At 45.0% G+C, this 14902-nt stretch overlaps 2 protein-coding genes across 5 annotated transcripts; one reads left to right on the top strand and one right to left on the bottom strand.

Moving 5' to 3' along the window:
* Nucleotides 1-115: 115 nt before the first annotated feature.
* Nucleotides 116-8517, bottom strand: PARK7 (Parkinsonism associated deglycase). Of its 4 annotated transcripts, XM_086860640.1 has the most exons (8): nucleotides 7387-7440; nucleotides 6969-7109; nucleotides 5263-5396; nucleotides 4464-4565; nucleotides 3760-3819; nucleotides 2843-2912; nucleotides 1280-1366; nucleotides 116-574 (listed from the first exon to the last, which is right to left on the bottom strand). In XM_086860640.1, exons 2-8 carry the CDS (start codon nucleotides 6970-6972, stop codon nucleotides 414-416), a joined length of 618 nt encoding a protein of 205 aa, XP_086716766.1. In that variant the 5' UTR covers nucleotides 6973-7109; nucleotides 7387-7440; the 3' UTR covers nucleotides 116-413. The 4 variants fall into 4 exon arrangements, with proteins under 4 accessions (XP_086716766.1, XP_086716770.1, XP_086716767.1 ...); XM_086860644.1 differs by lacking the exons at nucleotides 6969-7109; nucleotides 7387-7440 and adding an exon at nucleotides 8456-8517; XM_086860641.1 differs by lacking the exons at nucleotides 6969-7109; nucleotides 7387-7440 and adding an exon at nucleotides 7454-8134.
* Nucleotides 8490-14385, top strand: TNFRSF9 (TNF receptor superfamily member 9). Its single transcript, XM_086860639.1, has 7 exons — nucleotides 8490-8811; nucleotides 8880-8987; nucleotides 9187-9324; nucleotides 9814-9880; nucleotides 9975-10111; nucleotides 10322-10456; nucleotides 11807-14385. Exons 1-7 carry the CDS (start codon nucleotides 8712-8714, stop codon nucleotides 11929-11931), a joined length of 810 nt encoding a protein of 269 aa, XP_086716765.1. The 5' UTR covers nucleotides 8490-8711; the 3' UTR covers nucleotides 11932-14385.
* Nucleotides 14386-14902: the final 517 nt, after the last annotated feature.

Consider the following 14902-nt stretch of genomic DNA (forward strand, 5'->3'; position numbering starts at 1 on the left):
ACTTCAGAAAAACTGTGTGGGAATCTAAACAGATGTTGTTTTGAATAGTACATGGTGGTAAAAAGGTTTCATGGGTCTGGGTTGGGAGAAAACACAGAAAGGAACAACACACCAGTAGGGATGCTCCATTTTTATTTACTCAGCAAACATTTTTCCATGTAATTTTTAAATGCCATCCAAGAACTAACTAGGATTATTAGATGCTGACTGTTTTTTTGTGATGAAGCTTTTTGCTAACAGGATCTTTTTCCAGAAATGAAGACCTTTGGTTTGTTAAGGTATCCCAGTTCAGGTAAGTACAGTTACTAATTTCACCCACAATTAAAGTGTATTTACAACAGTGCACATTACAGTTATTCTACAAAGGATAAGACTATCTAAATTTGTCCTAGTCCCTATCCCACACCAGGATTTCACTCTTTCAGTATTAGAGGTGCCTTCACCTGTTCGGCCACTTCCTTCCCCAGCAGCGTTTCCACAATGGCCAAGCCAAACTCGAAGCTGGTGCCAGGCCCGCGGCTGGTGAGGATGTTCCCGTCCTTCTCCACGCGGCTCTCCGAGTAGGAGTAGTGTGCTTGGGGGAACACACAACAGGAAGAGGGTCAGTGTCCAGCACCGTGCCCACAGCTGCCACAGAGGGCACAAGGACCTCATCTCTGCCTGCTGTCCTCAGGGAAGAATGGGGCCTGCAGGGAGCTCATTCCCAAGGTGTGGGAATGGCCCTCTGACTCTAAAAGCTCCTCAGGAAGTGCTCACTGAGCCTGTCAGCTCCCATGAGGTTACTTCTGGAAGTCAGACTGCTTTTGTGAAGCTGTTCACAAACATTTTCCCAAATGCATGCAGAAGATATTGGGGGAACCCATCTGCTCATCCCCAGCTTCATTAATGATCACAGAATGACCTTCCAAGCCTTTCACCATCACTTCCTTTAGGCTGGAGTGTGGAGTCATCAGCTGCCACAGAACCAAAGCATTACTCACAGGAGAGTGGGAAAGATGTTCCCAGAGTTTGCTGTTGGGACCACTGAGGCAAAGAACCAAAAGGACAAGAGATCCTCCAGCCTCAGGAGGATAAGGCAACAAATGCTTCTAACATGACAGCAGCAGCAGAATTCCCCCAAGGATGAGAATGTTAGTACAACCCTCTATTTTCTGGTGATATAGACTCAATTCAGAGAGAAAAATAAGATAAAAATCTCTTTTCCTTTCTTTAAATTGTGGATTCAGGTAAAAAAACAACAACAACAACAAAACTGAGAAGGGTTTGGACAGAAGCATACCTCCATTCATCATTTTGTCTTTGGCCAAAGGATGTGTTGTGACTTTGCTTCCATACCCTATCCCATGAGCCAGAAGGGCAGTAGGACCTGTGAGAACACAAAGTTGCACCAGTGAGGAACTGCCTTCTGCTACAAACACTTACAAGAACAGACATTTGGGCATTAGGACCCTCAGGGGTCAAAGCTCACTATGGACAGACTACTTTTTATAAAAACTGATGCCTGCCCTATCTCTGAAGCAAAAAGCTCTGACATTACAGTTCACACTGATGTCCCACCCATGACTGTGCTGCCTTTGAAGGAGGGAGGAACAACCCACTTCCAGACATTTTATTTAAAACTGCTTGACATTAAGAAACAAAAGGTTTGCATTTCAATCTGAACACTAACTACCTGCAATTACTTTACAACCTTGTTAAACCTTGAATTTAGAGACTTAACAGACAGGATTTCATTTCAGCAAGTCTCTACATCCTGCAGTTGTGTGCCAAGCAGTATTTTGGACAGATCACTGACTAACTGCTCAGTTTCTGATTTCAAGAGTTTCTCTTTTCTTTTCGTACTTCCTTTTTAGCCTGAATTGATGAAAGAATTTGTGTCAAGAAGTGCTAAGTCAGGCAGGAAATCCTTATGGGAATTCCAAAAGAAACCAAAGGCAGAATTTTTCTGACATGAGTTTCATTTCTGTTCATTTGTTTAATTCTGGATTTAGGAAATAACCTCTTTTGTGCTCAGTTGGAATGAGCTCTAAGAATCATTCTGCTGACAAGCAAAAGCCTCTACTGGGCAGGCTGTGAATTTGGATTGTTCTGCAAGAGACACAGGTAAAGAAGCAGAAAAGTACCATTGCAAAGTTGAGGGATGTTCACAGCTCTATGTGCCTAGCATCTAAATAAAGAAGAAAAACAGAACACCCCCCCACCCCAGCAATGTACCCCAAAAAAAAAAAGTGAAAATCCCCTCCTGGAACACACTCTGACTGCCTTTTATGCATTCATCATCTCTCTTCTCACTCTCAGCTTCAGGTGCCTAGACCAGCCTTCAGGTACAGTATTGGCAATTTTTCACCTTGCTTTTTAAAACAAATCTTACAAAGTTTATGATCTGGATACCAAGCTGTGCAGAATATGTAAGCAGACAACCCTCTCCTCAAACCAAGTCCATTTTTTGCTGCAGCTCAGGAAGGGTGAGAATGTAATTCTATATTTCTGGCCTTCTTTCTGGAGCTAAAGGGCAGGAGTGGTTATGTGAGATAAATTTACAGCAATGACATTCTGCCAGTGCTGTGTATTTGCAGAAAGATCACCAGAATAAGCACATACTTTAAAAAAAAAAAAAATCCTAGCACACTACCTTTCACTGTTTATTTTAAAGACAGTGGCACAGCTCATTGGAAGGAACTAGGTAACATACAGAACTTGCAGGACAAGTGTTCACAATTATTTTAGAGATTTCTCTGCTATTAAATTTACAAAAAAAATCAGATGCTGAAAGGTGCATGTGTGTTCATGCTCCTTCAAAACATCCAAATGCTTTACAAAGAAAGACCCTTTGTTAACTCACCTGCACATATGGCAGCAATCAGGCCTTTTCTGCTTTCCTGGTCCTTCAAAATGTCTTTCACAGCAGCAGACTGTATGAAGAAACATCACAAGTCATGGTTTGGAGTTGGTTATTTGAAGCACAGTTGAAAGAGTTTTCACTGAAATTTCATAAACATGTTTTGCACAGAAAACCAACTGGAATTTTCCCTCCCTGCCTCAGGACAGTGGGCAATGAGAACATTAAGAAGGAACAAAACTGAAACCAAGACATATTTTCCCCAGAATTAAAGAGGAAGGAAATTAGAAGGAACTTCAAGGAAGTACTTGACCCACATGAAAGCTGGTTAACCCAAGGCCATAGAAAGTTGTTGTTAGAAAATACAGGACCAACAGAGAATAGTATTCATAAGATACCTCCAGACAGTCTCTATCATTCTTAAGATTTATACAGGATATTTGTCTCATACTCCATGGGTTACAAACTCTGTGATACCACCTAAACCCTATTTGATAGGTCCATTTGTTTGTCTGATTGACTTCCACAAAGAATTCATACCACCACTGCAACAGTTTTGCACCAGAGACAAAATTCTGCAAAGGAGCAGAGTCCCTTGGGTTTGGAAATTTTTGTGTCTCAACAACAAATGTTCATTTGCAACCATTTAATCTTCATATGAATACAAACAGAGATCTTCACATAATGCACAAGACCTTTCCATTTTTATTGTTTCACTTGGTAGTCATGGCCCAGAATTTACCCAGATGTCCCACCTACATAATCACAAGAAGGCTTAAGACCATTAACAGTTAGTTTACTGATTCATTCAGAAGAGAATTTTTAGATGCTGAACTGAATCTGCAGGATTACTAAGCAAGTGCTGACCACCCCACTGGTCATGAGAATGCCCATACATTTTCAGAATGCCAGAACTTTACCTCAGACAAGTTTTGAGCTCCAAGGTTCCCTCCAGGCAGGACCACAACATCATAAGGCCCCTAAACAAAGAAAAACTGCTCTGTTGAATAGAGGCTGATACTTACATTACACTGTTTGAAGACCACTACAGCTGATTCAAGCAGAAAGCTAATAAATCTACCTTTTCTTACACTGAATAAAACTTTATAATCAGAAAACCAGTTCCAATTATGAAAAAAAACCACTATTTCCTGTTCCAGGGAAAGCCCATTATCAATTAAGTCTCTCACAGAACTGACTTTTAAGCCTAGTGCCCTTAAAAGCTACAGCAAGCAAGTGACAGCTTTTGTGTTGTAAAGGCAAGTGGTTTTGCTCCAATCTTACTGTACAGGTCTAACATCATTTAACTTCCCATCAGAATTTTTGAGTTGGCCCAGATCACAGTATTTTGTTCAGCCAACAAAATAAAGCTCTGGGACTGATGCTTTGCAAAAACAATCACCTGGGCAGAGTTAAGAAATCTGTCTGAACCTAGCAGGCTATGAAACAGGATATCACTGAAGGGAGGCACAGTGGGATGTGCAGTTCTGTAACTCACTGCTACACAGAGTTAATACAACATGCAACATCTGTCCAAAGATAATGCATAGGCTTTCCAAATTCTCCTCAGAAACTGTGAGAAAGACTATGATGGCCATTATATCACAGAAGGGTGATGACCAACCTCTTTTCTGGCATCTTCAAGACTGGCATCAGGGCAAATGAAGACATCTCGACTGCACTGCACTGGTTCTTTTCCTGTTAGGCCTGCAACAGTCACCTTGATCTAATAGGAGAAGAAATATATTATTACAAAACGAGAATTTGGTGTATTTTTCTTATATGTTAGTTCTTAAGTGGTACACAGAACAAGCACAGCTGTACTGAGAGCTTGTTCCTCTTAGGAGAGCCAAAATGGGGAGCACATGGAATGACAAAGGTGGTGGGAGAAGGTAATTTTTGTTTCAGTCATTTCTACATAAGTGGTGTGTTTAATTAAAGTATTATTTTCATTCCTAATGAGATGATAACAGTGTGCTACTATAACTGCAAGAGTAACAAAGTGAGGAATCCCAACAGCCAGAACTGTAGTTAATAACTGAATTTCAAAAGTAGCTCAAGAAAAGCTATTCAATGTCATGAGAGGTAATGTACTGAGCTTTTCAGACCCCTACAAAAGAGGCACTTCCAGTTACTATACATGGAAGTAGCTGTGTTTTCTGACAGAGTAAGATTTACTTGAAACACTTGCTCTAGTCCACATTAGACCTGTATTTTGAAAGGTTACCAACAAATGTCAGCTGTCAGGCATCCTCATTAGGTGCACGGCACAAATATTTGTTAGCAGTAAGGTGATCAGGGTAAATTTTCACTTCACACAACAGACCACACACTGAATTCCTGGCAATGAACATCAGCTTGAGGCAATGACTTCCCCTTGTGACCAAGCACTCACAAAGATTGCTCACTGTCTGCATACTCACCCCTGCTCTTCTCATAACATCAGTGGGGATTACAGTTTCCATCTCCTCTGCCCCTTTAGCCAGAATCACCAATGCTCTCTTTGAGGCCATGTCTTGAGGGGCTGCTGTCAGGGAGATGGTTGTGAAGGAAGTGGCTGAGGGGGGTAGAAAGACAATGTGGTTAGAAGCCAAATCCCCTTGTATGAATCTTTCCCTATGTTGAAATTAAACAGTAATTTGTGCTTTTGCACGTTCTTTCACTTGAACCACCTCAAAATGGTTCACTAGCTTCAATCAATATTCATAGCAATCCTATTTACCTAATGAGTTTATTAAAAAGAATGCATTATGATATCAAAAGATTAAGGTACTTGTGCAAGGGAGAAGCACAGGACATCAGCAGCAGAAAAGGAAGCAGCCTGGCCTAATCAAGACTTTATATGACCTGTGTCTGCCAGAGAGAGGGGGTCAGGGTGGGCGGCAGAGCTGTTTTCAATTTGCACACCCTCACTCATTCCGAGACAACTGACTCCTACCCAGGTCAGTGCTTACAGAAAGGGCTTGCATGAGCTCTGACCTCATGTCTGGTTTTTAGTTTCCACACAGCATGCTTCATGAGGAGTTTCCTGTGACTTAACAGTGACTCGACCAGTGCCCCTGCAAAATCTCACCAACAGATTTTCTGGGTTATTTTGCAACTTTGTGGGGGAAGAAACACATGTGCACATGTGTGATGGGGGAGCAGACCACAGAATTTAGCAAATGGAACAAACCAGGTTTAAGACTTTTTTTTTTTTTAGCTTCTAAGTTCAAGCTGAGCTGAATGGCCAAATTTCCATTTGAAGGTTAAGTTAAAATAACTTTACATCATGTAAAATACTCATTAACTCATACAGGTCTGAGAGAAGTCACTGAAAGCATTTGTGATGTGAGAAGGCATTTCACAGGTTACTGCTCAACAAGACAGAGATTTTTGTCCTGTGCAGGGACCTTCCATCTAGAGCTGCATGTAGTACCTGGGAGCTCTTTATAAAATGATGCACGTTTAGGTGCCTACACAAAATAAAATCATCCTCACCCTGCTTCAACTTCATCTGTTTTCAGGTTTGTTCCCTACTCGAAGCCTCCTTTAGAATGTAAATTCTAGAATGAAGTAATATACAGCACAACATCCCACAGCATGCTGAACCAGCCCAAGCACAATAATTCACTGTGTCAAATCCTACTTTTAGGGCAGCTTTATGTACTGTCAATGCAAAGCCCACTGATCAAGTACATCCAAATCACAAGTATTAGTAATAACTTCAGGACAACCTAGAGCTTCTTAATAGCTTGTCTTGAGGGTACACATTGATTCTGCAAAATTTTCATATGAATTTGACTAGCAAAAAATTACCTGAACAGCCACCATGCAGAAATGCTGCATTTGCTTTTTATTGAAGATTCTAGATTACAGTTTGCATCCCTGTCTTTCATTAATTCTTTATGAAAACAGGCATCCTGAAACCTTTACTTTCTCCTAGTTTTGCAAAATGCAGTCTCTCCATAGTGCCTTTAGATGATGTACAACACTGCCAAATTCTTGAGCATTAACACTGTTCTTCATGTGGGTGCATATGTAAGTAGCTGTCCCACTACTATAGAAAGACTGTTTTTAAGAAGGCAGAACTAAGTTACACAGATGTAACAGCAACTTCATTTAACAAGTCATTTAACAAGCTACCTACACATAATAAATGCCAGTCTCTCATCTGCTCCTCAATGCCAGCTAAGGCCGCCTCAAACCTATCAGCCAAACGTATTGCCCTGCGTGGGTACACGTGCCTTTCTGGGGATGGTGACTGAATCAGAAACTCTAACATGGGTACCTTTAAAAAAAAAAAATCACACCCTTCAGTGCCCCTACCACAGAGCCCGCTATTCACAGGCAGGGGACGGCTGCTCGCCAGCGCAGCCAGCCCGGGTGGACAGGCCGCATCCCTGTTTTCATCTGCTCCTTTCGGGACACGGCGCCATTCCACGCAGCAGGGACGGCACAAGGCCGTGCCCGGGCCGAGGCCGCCTCACGGCCACGGCGAGGGGCTCGGGGCCTGGAACCGAGCTCCGCAACCTCGCCCGGCCGCCGAACCCTCCGCCCACACCGACCCCTCCGCCCGCCGGGGCTCTCTGCTCCGGGCCCGCGGGGGCCGCAGCGGCGGCGGCCACAACTCACCTCAGCGGGGCCGCGGGCGGCTCTGGGACGCTCCGCCCCGGGCCCGCCCGCGCTCTGCCCCGGCACCTCCCCGGCACCTCCCCGCCGCTCGCCCGTGCTGCCTTTGCTTGCCGACAGAAAGCTCCGCTTTTCTCACGGTGCCCAGCACCGTAACAAGAGTCACCTCCGACCGCGAACCGAGCTGCTGCCGCTGCCGCTGCTGCCCCTCGGGCAGCCCCGCACGTAGCGGCCGAAGCGTCTGCCCGACACTACTGCTTCCTGAGGCTCAGGGCGCACAGGGAATGGCTGTGGCTCAGAGATGGTGTTGGCCCTGGTTTTACGGAGTTTCGCTGTTCTGAAGGACACACAGAGCTGTTAACGGGGACCTTTAAGACTGCAAACCCTGTTGTGTAAAAGCCTGCTGGCAGGTGCTGGCAGGCCCGCTCTGGCTCCTGGGCAGAGCAGCTCAAGCCCAGGTGCGGAGAGCCGGTCAGGAGCCCAGGGAGGGCTCTCCTGGGATCGGTGCGGGGCTCCGCTCTCGGTATGTGGCACTTTGTGTGCTGCCTCCAGAGGACTCCGCTCAGAGCCCTGGACAGGCTGGTCCTTGCTCTGCCTGCCCGTGTGCCGGGCACACACACACACGGAAGATACGTTCGCTTCTCAGCTACAACTCAGCCCCTCAGCGTTCTCCCTCTCTGCTCCTGCACGCGCTCCGGGCCCGGCTGAGGGACAGAGCCGCGGCCGGGGATTGGCTGCGGGGAGGTGCAGGGGGCGGGGCCAGCCCCGAGGATTGGCTGCGGGGAGGTGCAGGGGGCGGGGCCAGCCCCGAGGATTGGCTGCAGGGGGCCGCAGGGGGCGGGGCTGTGCTCGCTCCCTCGGGCGGGGGAGTTCCGCACGCTCATGGCCGGGCCGCGGCGCTCGCCCGTTCCCTTGTTCCCTGCGTGTCCCTGTGGTGTCCCTGTGGTGTCCCTGTGGTTTCAGCATCTCCTCGCACGGCTGCGGCCTGCCGGCCCCGCCTCTCACCTTTCACCTCCGGGGATTCCGCTCGGCACTCCCCGGGAAGCCCCAGCGGTGAAAAGAGCGGCCGCTGACCGGCATCGCTGAGAGAGCTTTGAGGGCGCTGCCCGGCAGGGCTGAGGGGTCGAGCCTCTGAGAGGGTCCGGAAAGTCCCGGCGGGCCGGGGTTTCCCCGCCGCCCCCGGAATGACGCAGCCAGGCCCCCCGGGGGCGGCCGCTAAGGGCCGGAGCCGGGTGTCCCGTGCGCAGTGCCGCTCCGACCCATGGCTCCGGGCCGGGCGCTGCTGCCCGCGGCGCTGCTGGCGCTGGCGCTGAGCCGGGGCCCCGCGGCCGCGCTGCCGTGCATCGCCGAGTGCCCGGCGGGTAAGGGCCGGGCCGGGGCGCGGTGCTCCGGGCGCGGCTCGCCGTGACCGCTGTGTCTCTGCCCGCAGGTACTTTCGCGGACTGCGGAGCGGGCGCGTCCTGCCGGCCCTGCCCGGCCGGCACCTTCTCCAGCTCGGCGGGAAGCGACGGCTGCAGAATGTGTCGGCGGTGCCAAGGTACCTGCGGCGGCGCCACCCGCGCTGCTGTCACCTCCCGCGGCAGCGCCGTGCCCGGGCTGGCGCTGCCCGGCTGGGGACGCCGCGCGTCCGCCGGGATGCTCGCTGAAGCCGCCAGCCTGGTTTCTGTGAAGAGCAAAGGCCCGAGCCTTTCCTGCACCGTGCCGGGTATGCTGTAACCTATGTTTTCCCCTTGCAGGACTATTTCAGTATTCAAAAACGTGTTCCTCAACGAGTGATGCTGAGTGCACGTGCAAGGAGGGCTATCGCTGCGGCGGGGATGGCTGCACCTACTGCACCCGAAGCTGTGGCGTGGGCCAGGAGAGCACCAGGAACGGTAGGATCACCTTTCCCCAGCAGCTGAAAGCCCCTCTGCTTCCTGCACCAGACACACTGCCTCTTGCACGGTGGAGAAGCAGTAGAGGAAAGACCTCTCAAGATAAAAGCTGCCGCTGGTGCTAAACACTTTGCACGGTGTGTGGAGTAAGCTGAGGAGGAGACAAACCCACCAGACTGAGCCCTACTACAGCTCACATCATGCACCAGCTGGTTCCCTTTGCATGGCAGCTCTTTGGCTGCCAGCATGAGGGAAACTGTTCTGGGAACTCTGGAGTTAGGCACAGTCTGTGGCATCTTGCACAAATCAACTGGCTTTGCAGCCAAGTACTGAACTGCTCTGGGGCTGACAGGGGAACACCTTGCATATTCAGAGCAGCTCATGAAATAGTAACTCTGACATTGTACAAGCAGGCAAAAATAATGTGTCATATGTTGTGTCTTAAATGCTTAAATGTTGAAATGCTTTACCTATCCTTGTCTGCTGAAGGTTGCCAGACTTGCCGCAATGGAACCTTTAATGATCAGCCCAATGGCTCCTGTAAAAACTGGACAATGTAAGTAAACTGAAAAAAGAAAATGTGCTACAGCTATTACACTTGACTGGAATTTAAAAAAAAATTTTTCTGTTTTGCTGTAAATGTCCTTCAGATGCTCTGGAAACCAAGTCCTGGAACCTGGAACTCCAGCAAAAGATGTCATTTGCAAACACACTTCAGTTAATCCCACTTTTGTCACTACTGTACCTACCACATCTCTTGAAATTCCATTTTCTATAACTGTGCCAGGTGAGTCACTATGGAGGTAAAGCATTATGACCTACTTAAACATACTGTAGCTCATTCACTTTCCATTTAAAGCAAAAATCCTTTCTTCTGTGTATTCCCAGTGTTGCAGACTGATCCAGAAGCAGAGTGGGAGACAAAGTTTTCATTTAATTCAGGGGCAGTAGAATTTTGTTCTGTTAATTCTCTTAGAGAATGTTATTTATTTCTTAGGGAAGACTGTTCAGACAGACATGATCAGGATTTCTCTCGCTGTGGCTGGACTGTCGTGCATAATGTTTCTGCTGCCTTTGTGCATCTGCTTCAGTGTCTGGCAGAAAAAGAAACTACACTCTGTCTTCAAGAAAAGTAAGATAAATATGCTCTTCAGTTTTTCTTTTTGAAATTAAACAGAAGTCAGGAATCCAGGTTAAGTGGATTTCAAAGGTAGTTGCAATAGCTTTGGTTTTTTTGGCCTTGTAAGTCAGAAGCAACTGAAAGGGAAACAGTTTTGGAAATTTTATTGCAGAAAGCACTGTGGGTGTTAGGTCAAGTGCATGTTTAACCTTAGAAGTGAAGTATTTGTGAGAGATGAAAAAACTCAGCTGAGCTTTGCTGCTCCAGTTAAAGGTCAGTTCAGTTTATTACTTCCAAGCATCATCCTTGGCCTGCATGGCTGTACCACTTTCGAGTTCTCTCTGCTCACAGAGTACCCATGGCCTGGAGTGCGTGTCTTGGAAGTCTGGCTGCAGTAGGAGAGGGGACATCAGTCAGGGTGTACTGCTGCAGTCAGCCTGAATCCAGCACTGCCCTCTGAGGACTGCTAAGTCCTGGGCAAGCTCTAGAGTTCAGCACAAAGATGAAGCTGATTTCATTCAATGTAGTTTTTAGATGGTTTGTTTCATTTTTTGTGGGGTTCTTTCTCCCTTTCTCTTATTTTCCCCTGTCTTAAGGACAAGGTCTGAATCTTCTAGTGGAACTCTAAATACAGAAGACCACGGCAGTCCAAAAATCTGTTTCCCTCACACTGGTCTTCCTTTTATTGCCATGACAAACAGAGCACCAGAGGCCCTGCTGAATTAGGGAAAACAAAGTATGATAAATTAGCTTTATCAGATGTACATGCTGTAGAGAAATAATTTCAGATGATGGAATAACTTGGAAGATGTTTTCTTCCTGGCATTTATGATTGAGTGGTGGTGAAATAAGATGGCTGAATAAATGAAACAGAAAGGGGACATTTGTCCAGTTCTGGACCCCTCACTTTAAGAAACATTGAGGTGCTGGAGGGAGTCCAGAGAAGGGCAACAAAGCTGAGGAAGAATCTAGAAGGTAAAGTCTTTGAGGAGTGGCTGAGGGAACTGGGGTTGTTTAGTCAGGAGAAAAAGAGGATCAGGGGAGACCTTTCCATCTACAGCTCCCTGAAATGTGGCTGTAGCCAGATGGGAGTCAGTCATTTCTCCCAGGCAACCAGTGACAGGACAGGAGAACAAAGCCTTAAGCTACACCAGGGGAGGTTCAGGTTGGAGATGAGGAGGAATTTCTTCCCCAAAAGGGTTTTTAAAGATTGGATTAGAACAGGCTACCCAGGGAGGTGGTGGAGTCACTGTCCCTGGAGGTGTTCAAGAAACAACTGGACGTGGTACTCTGGTCTGGTTTACAATGTGTATGGTCAGAGGTTGGACTAACTGATTCTGTGATTCTGTTCTTTTTCTTCAGTGCACACACCTGAACAGTCAATTCAGGAAGATGATGCCTGCAGCTGCCGCTTCCCTGAGGAAGAACAAGGTGAATATCAGGATCCTGGCAAATCCACAGAATTAAGAGATCTTCTGGTGAACTAGAAATTGAACTAAGTGAGCCACATTTGAATTTTCTCTTAAAACACAGAACAAGAACCTGTTTATGTAAATAGAGTGGATGTCAGCTTCTGAGTGTTAGAGCAGTAAATAGCCAGCCACTGAGGAAAAAGTACTATTTTTTAATATTTCTTAAAAAAAATAATAAAAAAAAACTCCAAAAAAGTTTGCTGGTTTTCTTCCTCTAGGAGTAAGGATATTTCTAAGGAGTGGTTCTTGATCTACATGTAGAAAGAGGTACTGCATTTAATAGCTCCAAGTGCAGAATAGTTTTCTGGTCCCTCATTAATGCTACCTGAGCCATAATTTACATGCACTCCAAAAGCATTTGAAGCTAAAAAGGAGATCTGTAACACATTGCAGAGTCACTGGTGACACTCATGGTACTTTTAGTACCAGCCACCCTCTTGGGTCTGGAGCCACAGCTCCTCCCAAAGTCTGGCCCAAACCCTTGGGATTTGTGTGCAAATACAGATGGAGCTCATTTGATCCCATCAGCCCTGGAGACAGATCCCTGGCCTCACCACTGCACCCTCCTTACATTTAGGGAAAAGGAAGCCATAAAATCTTGAGCTGCAAAGTGTTCCACAGCAGCATCTGCTGTTGTGTTACACCAATTGAGGGAGGCAGTGGAAACACTGAGAGAAGCTGTGGTTGACTTGAGCTTAGAAATAGCTGTTACTGTGCAGCTGGACTGCAGCACCTTCAGCCCTACATCATTCAGCTTTGATCTTTTAGGTGATGTAAACTTTATGTACTTTGCAGCTGTACGTGTGCTATCTTTGTGGTGCTATTTTTGTAACTGAGGTTGGAAAGATTTTAACATCAGACACTGTATCTGTCTCTCTGATCAAATACTGTTAACTCTGGTCTTGAGAAAAAAGTTAAAATGCACATTTGAGTCACGGCATTCGCAACACCATTTTAACAAAACTCATATTTTATGTCAGTAAATACTATTCAAAAATAGAATGAAAACACACCAATATGTGGATTAAGGGTGATTTCCCCCTCTCTGATTTCAGTGCAAGAGAAAACTATTTTGCATTTGAACAGTGACAAGCTGTCTCTTCATTCAGCAGGTTACAATAGCAGATTATTTTCACCAAGCCAAACTTACACATTTTGATAAACTTACATACAAGTAAATATAAAATAGGAAGTTTAAATAGTAAGAAAATAATATTGTGAAGTTTTTATTTTTATCCCTAGCTAAAGTCCTCTCTAGTGGTATTTTCAACCATGAGAACCGAGTGACTGTTACGTCAAAGTCACAAACTTGAAGGCATGAAAAGCCACCAAACTATTTATAAAATTCTCTATTTATAAATCAAAGAGTTACCTTTGCAGCATTGACTATATCTTATAACAAGAGAAAAAGAATAGTTCTGCTTGTCATCAATTTCCAGTCCAAACATAAGGTAGAGAATTAATTTACATGTCCTGTAACTCAAAACATTTGGTGTTTTCTTCTTGGAAAAAAAGACATACCAGCTGGAATTTTACATTTTTTACTAGTAAATTCTGCATATAGTTTGAAATATATTTTGAAATGCTTCAAATAAAGTGCAAACCCCTTTTTCTTCTATAAATCTGCTTAGTGGCCTGTGAGGACACATTCCTCCAAAACTGGAGTTCTGGACTGCTTCAGGGGATAGTCATTCACAGAAGGCACATTCTGAATAAAATGTTAGAGACAACCTTCCTTTCAATCAAAAATTATGTGGATAATCTTACCTGTGAACTTCTGTCCTTTGAGAGTGCTGAGACCTGAATTAATGGTAAACAGATTTTGTTGGCACAAACATCTGTTGTCCAATGTGTGCAGATGATATATTTGCATTTCACAACGATGCATCACCTGGCCACAGAAGCAGCACAAGAGATTGGCTCATTTGTACTTCTGTGAAATACTTCAAATACATTTAAAAGCAAACATGTTTCTAAATAAGAACCAAGGAAAGACTGGAAGATGCTATATTTTGAAAAGTGAAATAAATTGTGGTACAGTTGCAAAGGGAAGATCAGGGCACTTCACAGTGTGCAGTTCTTGCTCACTCCCCGAAAGCTTTGGCAGCAGAGCTGAATTTCATGTGGTCCTCACAAAACTGAAAATAAATACAGGTGAATTCATCTGTTTTGCCACCAAGCACCCAAGCAGGATATTCTAATTCTTAACATGAGCACCACTATAAATACCAAGATAGCTGGAGTGTTTAGCTGTTTTCAGATTTATACCATATTCAAATTCTATGAATTGTGGCTGTCTATAAAAAATTCAAATTACAGCCATAGAATCAGGCACTTCCTTGAAATACATTCATACTTGTGTGGTGTGTAATTTACCTTCACTGTGATCATATAGAACAAATGTATTAGAAGCTTGCTCCCATTCTAGACCCCTCATAAACAGATATTTAATAAAAAAGTACTAAAGAACTTGCTTAAATCTTCCTTTTTGTTATGTTTGTAGGATACAGCTGTAAAACCACTTCTGACAGTATGCTATGAAAATGCAATAAGCAGACTCTTCAATTAAGTTTGTTAGGAAGCTTGCATCTGCAAAAAAGCCACATACTTGTACCTTCATTTCTAAATTTTTACGTTACCCTTTTGTCTTCTGAAAAAAAGTCAATAGCAGGTAGTAAAACTTCAGTAAAAGGCAGATAATATGACAAGGGGCTACTACACAAACCATGGAAGTAGAAATGGTATCAGTGTGCAATTTTTAAAAATACCTTGTTCTTTGCTTTTACAAAGTGTTACATTGTAAGATTTAGGGATCATCAGTGACTAGATTAAAAGAAACACTGCAATCACCACTAAATTTCTACTAGCTTCCCTGAATAGAATTTGTGGCTGAATTTGTCTGTTTTTTAACACAGATGATAGAAGCCTTCCTGCCTGCATGTGAAGCACTGTCAAAAATCTTTTATCCAGGAAGGGTGGATGGGAA

This window comes from Cyanistes caeruleus, chromosome 22 (assembly GCF_971803275.1).
Source record: "Cyanistes caeruleus chromosome 22, bCyaCae1.hap1.1, whole genome shotgun sequence".
NCBI classification, from domain to species: Eukaryota; Metazoa; Chordata; class Aves; order Passeriformes; family Paridae; genus Cyanistes; species Cyanistes caeruleus.